Source organism: Neolamprologus multifasciatus, chromosome 13 (assembly GCF_963576455.1).
Source record: "Neolamprologus multifasciatus chromosome 13, fNeoMul1.2, whole genome shotgun sequence".
NCBI lineage: Eukaryota > Metazoa > Chordata > Actinopteri > Cichliformes > Cichlidae > Neolamprologus > Neolamprologus multifasciatus.
Genome location: NC_140451.1, coordinates 2,860,015 through 2,866,552, shown reverse-complemented (window position 1 = coordinate 2,866,552; position 6,538 = coordinate 2,860,015). Strand labels below are relative to the sequence as shown.

Here is a 6,538-nt window from a genome sequence, read left to right as displayed (position 1 = left end):
TTCAAAACTCTGAAAAAAATGTGTATTCCTAATTGGATTTTTCAATTCATTTACTTATTTCTCTTTTTAATTTGCATTTTTTTAAAGTCTCAATTTGAACATTTTTTAAAATGAGGTTTTGATTCTTTCTTTTTCTTTCTATAAATCATATTTAGTATTAACTACATCAAGTATTTATTGTTGGATTATTTTGGAAATATTTATTCATATTTATGTTTTCATTTCCCTTTAAACTATAAACAACGAATGATGTTATGCATGTCTAAATAAACAAAAGACAAGAAAACAATTCTAAATGAATTTACTAATGCACCATATTTCACGAGTCATCATTAAATCACGCAATGCTTCATTTCTGTGTGTCTACTCTGCCGATCCTCGATGCACATCAGCAATATGGACATGTTAGTTAAAGCTAAAAGGAAGGAAGGCTGGAGTAAGGAAGGAAAGGAGACAAGGACGCCCCCAAATGGTAACGGGACGCGTCCTGCTGTATTCCTTCGACTCCGTTCATCTCTATTCACAGTAAATAGAAGCATGGAGGCTTTGACTCTCGGGAGCTAACAGCGAGCAGCGGGGGGTAAAAACGCTGCCGCATGCGCTCTCGCCTCGACTAAAACACACAGGAAGGAAGCGCGATAGTGGTGAGGCTTCGGCCAGTTGGACTGAACTCATTTTAAGTGAAAGCAAGGTGTGCTGGTGGCGACAGGAGCGGGACAGCCCGCCGTGCAGAGCATGAAGCGGACGGCTGTGGTGGCCAGGCACAATGGCCTCGTCTCTCCGTTGGGGAACAACAACTCTGGAGCTTCTAGCATCGTCTCGCCACCCCATCCGAGAGCTACCAGTATCCCCGCTTCTGCCGACACCGATGCGGGCGGTGGGATGGACGGCCTGCTGGATTTCTCCAAAGGCCCCACCGTTAAAACGGAGCTAGTGTGCAAATGGATTGACCGAACTTCTTCAAGACAGAGGCTTGGGCGGACGGCGACATCCGTCTGCGATCAAACTTTCAGCTCCATGCACGAGCTCGTGGACCACGTCACCACCGAGCATGTAGCTGCGGGGCTGGAAAGCCTCAGTCACGTCTGTATGTGGGACGAGTGTATGCGCGGCGGGAAGGCGTTCAAAGCCAAATACAAACTCATTAACCACATTCGCGTGCACACCGGGGAGAAGCCGTTTTCATGCGCATTTCCCAATTGCGGCAAGATGTTCGCACGCTCGGAAAACCTCAAGATCCACACGCGCACGCACACTGGTAAGGGCTCGTGATTGTGTGACTGCTAAGAGAGCGCAGATACTGTCATTGCGCTCGCTCAGTCCGTGCCATCCGTCAACGCAAGCTTCCTGTCAGGGAACATAGAGCTTAATGCACAGCGCTCCCCCCCTGCTAGGAATCCCCTCCATGTTTACTTGGCTTAGTTCGGTGTAGATTCACATTAGACTCGAGTGCTCCCTTGTTTCCTCGAGCAGCCACGGTTCTAGGCTGCAGCAGAGGAGTCAAGCAAGGTGACAGGCATCAGCACAGGTCAGGACTGAAGTTTAGTTTAGTCCTCAGGACGCGTGTGAGCGGTAAACCCGTCCTTTGGTAATGACGTATACGTCAGTTATTAATCATCAATAACAACAGCTTTGCCCGTTTGCAGCGCTTACTGCGTTTAGGATCTTGAAGCCAGTAAAAGTATAAAAGTCACCAGCTAAACTAGAAACAACCACAATCCAGAAAACGAGTGCGGTGCTGTACTGACATCATGGGCAGATTTGAAATTGGCTGTATGTGTGACAGATGCTCTGAAACTGCATCCAATAAAAACTGGTACTTACTGGGTGCACCCCCCCCCCCTCCCCAACAAGCTCTCACACACCTTCATTCATTCTATAGATAAGTGCCACGTCTAACATTCATGCATGCACTCACAATCTAATGGATCAACTTACTCCAGGATGCTTGGACATGCAGGCTGAAGGGGCTCAAGCCACCAACTCTCTGATTGGTAGAAAAACTGCTTCTGATGTGAGTCACAGAGGCTCCAGCTGAGTGGTCTGCAGCCTGTATAAGTAGCTGAGTGGTCCCACAAACATGCAGGTCCATTTTCTGACCATGTCTCTTAAAGATGCTTTATTACCACAACACTGAGTTTTTCTAGGAAGGCTTGTGATGGCATGATGTCACAGTTAGGCTCTGTACATAGACTGTACATAAAAGATGGACACAGATTCCAGTGAAGCCCGTATTGGTGCAGCTATAGTGGTGAGGCGAAAAAAGATCAGCACATGGCTTCAAAAAGAGGTCTGCCACTGCATTCATCTTTAATACAGTCTGTGCTTTCATGTGTGCTTCCAGTTTTCCCAAGACATTCCTCCTACTCCCGTTAGAGACAGCATGAAAGCATTAGTACAACTATGTTTTCAAAAGGAATAAAAAACATGCAAATGTTAAATTTGAGCATGTCGTTATCTCTTCTGCTGATAATCATTCATCGTTTTACATTAAGCTAAATCATCCAGTGTTGTGTGAAAACAGGGTTTTTTATTAGCTGGTGCTTCCTCGCTGACCCGACTGTATTTCCTCTTTATCCCAGAAGAAGGTAAAAACCCTGGTGTGTGTCTGTCCTCCCATATGGAAAATATATACATAAATCTTATAAAGTTTGTATCTGTCTTGTGTGAAACTTGTACGAAAAGCATACAAGAGTGAAAACAGATATAAGATCCCTTGATTGTATGTTTTGGATACTTCCTAAAACAATATATGAAAGTAATGAGAAAGTGGCCACTTTCATGAGTAAATCATGTAAGCTTTATAAGTATATTGTCTTTTTCTTTTCCATATGTGCTCTCACAAGCTGCAGTGTGTCTGCACGGCAGCAGTGAGAGCCCGACCTACACAGCTCTTCTGTCCATTTGGTGCATTAATTAATGTGTTGCCTGACTGTTGATCTAAAACAGCAAAACTGCAGCAGATTTATTTGTTTAAATTCTCTTCTATTTATCACATTTACTGGAGATATTACATTTAAAAAGAAAGGGAAGGGATCATGCAGCATCCATAACTTCCCTCCACCATGCCTGACAGGTGATATCAAGCATCATTTGTTCTGCACTCACAGATTTCCTTCTTTTGTAACCAATCGCCTTCTTGTTCCTGATGACTTTCTTCTTCAAAGCTTTCAGTCACCATTCAAGAGCTGCTGTTTTGTTCATTTCTCAATGGATCAACCTTCATTTCTTAAAAAACAACATCACTCTGCTGTGTAGGGCTGCACGATTTTGCATAAAATGAGAATCATGATTTTTTGGCTTAGAATTGAGATCACGATTCTCTCACGATTTTCTTTTCCAGTATAAATATTTATTGCACTTATTAACTGCACATCAACTTCGTAACAGTTGAGACTGAACATAAAAACAACAAATGTCTCACATTTTGTCGTTGCCGCAAAATGTTGTACTGCTTGAAATTGCGTCTCCACCGTTGCTCGACACTGCGTGTATAGAGCAGGTAGTGCAACAATAGAAAAATAGTTGCGGGACGGCACTGTGTAGCGTTTGTCTAGGGTGTTGATCGTTTTCCTAAATCCCTCGTTTTGCACAGTGTTGATGGAGCCATATCTTTGGTCAGGTGATAAGTGATAGCCTCCGTAATTTCTTTGTGCCTGCGGGAGGTCGACGGGTATAGGGAAGCACTGTATAAGGTTCCCGTTATTGATGTTTGGGTGGCTGACCGGGACGGATTTTCTCCTGTCACTTTCTCGTCATCCCTGACGTGCTCTCCGTTGTTTTTCCCTGCTAATTTTAGCAGCCAGCTTCTGTATCACGTGGTATAAGGCTCCGCCCTCGTCATTTGTTGAGCAGGAAGAGTGAGCGCTTGTGTTCATGCAGATTAAGTTTTTTTTTTTATCTTTTTTTTTCTTTTTTTTTTAATCGTTGTCATTTGGAAATGAGATCGCACATAAGTATGAATCGAGATCGCGGTTTTCTAACGATTAATCGTGCAGCCCTACTGCTGAGGAGCTGTTCTCTGACTGGGATGTATGGCTAAAAACTAAAGGATCACTTCTTCAGCAGCATCATCTTTGTTAGCTGTGTAGCAACAATAAACCTGCTTTAACTGTGAGCTCAGTGATGGTTGCTGAACATCGGTCACTGCATTCCAACTTTGATATGAATTTTGATTATTTAACCTCCTAAGACCTGAACTCTTCCACAGCAGCATTTTTAATTTCTCTTTGATATTTGGGCTGATCGGGACCTGATGAATGTAAAAACAAAGAATTACCAGATTTTTTTATCTTATTTTTGTTTTTAAGAAAAATCAGAGCCACATATGAGGATATTTGTTTAAAATGTTGATAGAACAGTAGCAGGATAACATCCTCGTAAGTGGAAATCAGGCCCTTGTAGAGCAAAATTGAGTATTTTGGTCTAAATAACCCAAAATGTGACGTCCACATATGTGGATGCAGGTCCTAGGAGGTTAAAATACGATTGCATTAAATATTTACTGTTATTTAGAAACAAGTGTGCTTCTTTGGAATAACAAGGCTATTTCTCAGCATCACTCCTTTGAACGTGTCCAGTTGAAAGTCGGTTTTTCAGGTCCATTCTATGCGCCTTATTAAAATAGACATCAATGTTGCCGAGTTCTTGCAAATTTAGTGGAGTGTCCCTGTGCAAGCCTGATAATTGTGCGTGTGATGTTTGTTTTTCAGGTGAGAAGCCATTCCAGTGTGAGTTTTGCGAGCGGCGCTTTGCCAACAGCAGCGACCGAAAGAAGCACTCGCAGGTCCACACAGCCTCAAAGCCCTACGACTGCAAGGCAGTAGGATGCACCAAGTCTTACACCCACCCCAGCTCCCTGCGCAAACACATGAAGGTTCACATCAAGTCATCACCTACCTCTGAAACCCAGGACCTGTACAATGCCATCCCTCTTCAACTCCAGCAGCCTCATCCGGCTGTCCTCGAGCCCCTTGACCTTAAAATGAACCACCTCTCTCCATCACTTACTGACAAAAACACTCATTTTTCTCTGCTGTCCAATCACCAATTGGACCTCCGATCAGCCAGCGAAGTGGACCACAAGCTGCTGCTACGGAGTTCGTCTCCGGTAGCGATGCCTCTGGATCTCTCTCTTTCAGGCCTGAAGAGCCAGCTGAGCCAGCAGCAGCAGAGCGGCAGGACCCCACGGAGGAGCCAGCGCTCAGTCAACCCAGCCTTACCTCAGTTGTCTAACATTAAGGAGTGGTATGTCTGTACCAGGACTACAGCACCACACTTTCCTCTCCTTCACCCAGACCACATCAAATCAGAACCTAGTGATGACGAGGAGTACGTCACGTAAAGTTGAGGGACTGGTGAAATTTGACTCGCAGAACAGATCTCATATCGTCAGATCCAGGTCGGGCCAGAACAAGCAGCTGCATGGTTCCACATCGGTGGCCCTCGGAGAAGGTCAAAGGGACTGTGTCACATTAAAAATGTGCAGATCAACAGAAACGGCTCAAATGGTGTCGGAAAGGACGGGAGGAACTCCTGATTATGAAACAAAATGTTTTACTGCAAGTTATCAGTCATGGCTAGCTAACCTGAACTAAGATAAGGAGTTAACTTTGTGCAAGTGGATCAGCGAATATTAAAGAGATTTGTGTACATGACGACCTCTAGAGACACGGATCAATGACCAATTCAAGGGCTCCACTTAGGTGAAGCAATTTTAGGGGCCAAGTTGATGGAAAGAGGTTAATGTTTCCTTGATGTCACAGCACCAATGTACACAAGGTAACACGGCAGGACCAAACCAGCAGGTACACAGGGGAGTACTTTAATTTTAAAACGTTGATCTGCAGCAGCTGATTCTGCTGTCAGGCCTCTGTGGAAGCATACAGAGGTCTTTAGTAACAAACAGATGGCAACAACATGTCCAGAAGTATTTGTGAGTTTAATCCAACGTAGCAGAAGTCAGTGAAACGACACTCGCATCCTTGTTTGTACTGAATCTCGGTTGGATTATGAGTGAGTTAATCTCCTGTGTTTGTTTACACTTCATTTCCAGCACATCAAGCTTTCAAAAATCTCATGTCCTACACACAATGTGCATCAATAAATCAAGAAAAGAAGCAGAAGTGTGCATGATTTTTGAAACTGCTTAAAAAAGTAACTGTTTGAAAGCGCACTCTTCATATGTGGCTCAGATTCATGATCCATCCACCCGAAAGGTTCAGAGACCTGCAGCAGGTGGAACTGTCCACCAACCATAACCACAGTGGTTCCTCCTAAAAGGTTGTCATTTAATTTTGCCATGAACACATTGCAAAAGTCTATCTAAACATGATAATTAGGAAAAACCGTCTTATTTACATTCACCAAGTATTCACACTTGCCATGTCAAAGCTTACCCCAGGCAGACAGAGGGCTGTATTGACTGCATCAGGGGTTTCTGGCATTGGAAGTCTCCATGTTTTTGTGTCTTGATACTAGTGATGATAAATTTGATTCTTTTTACTAAATCGAGTTTTAATGAGTCACTCACCAAAGT

At 43.7% G+C, this 6,538-nt stretch overlaps 1 protein-coding gene across 1 annotated transcript; it reads left to right on the top strand.

Moving 5' to 3' along the window:
- The first annotated feature begins 269 nt into the window (after positions 1 to 269).
- Positions 270 to 6,119, top strand: zic2b (zic family member 2 (odd-paired homolog, Drosophila) b). The gene is made up of 2 exons (XM_085182179.1): positions 270 to 1,258; positions 4,713 to 6,119. The coding sequence occupies exons 1-2, from the start codon at positions 736 to 738 to the stop codon at positions 5,342 to 5,344; spliced, it is 1,155 nt and encodes a 384-aa protein (XP_085038305.1). The 5' UTR covers positions 270 to 735; the 3' UTR covers positions 5,345 to 6,119.
- Positions 6,120 to 6,538: the final 419 nt, after the last annotated feature.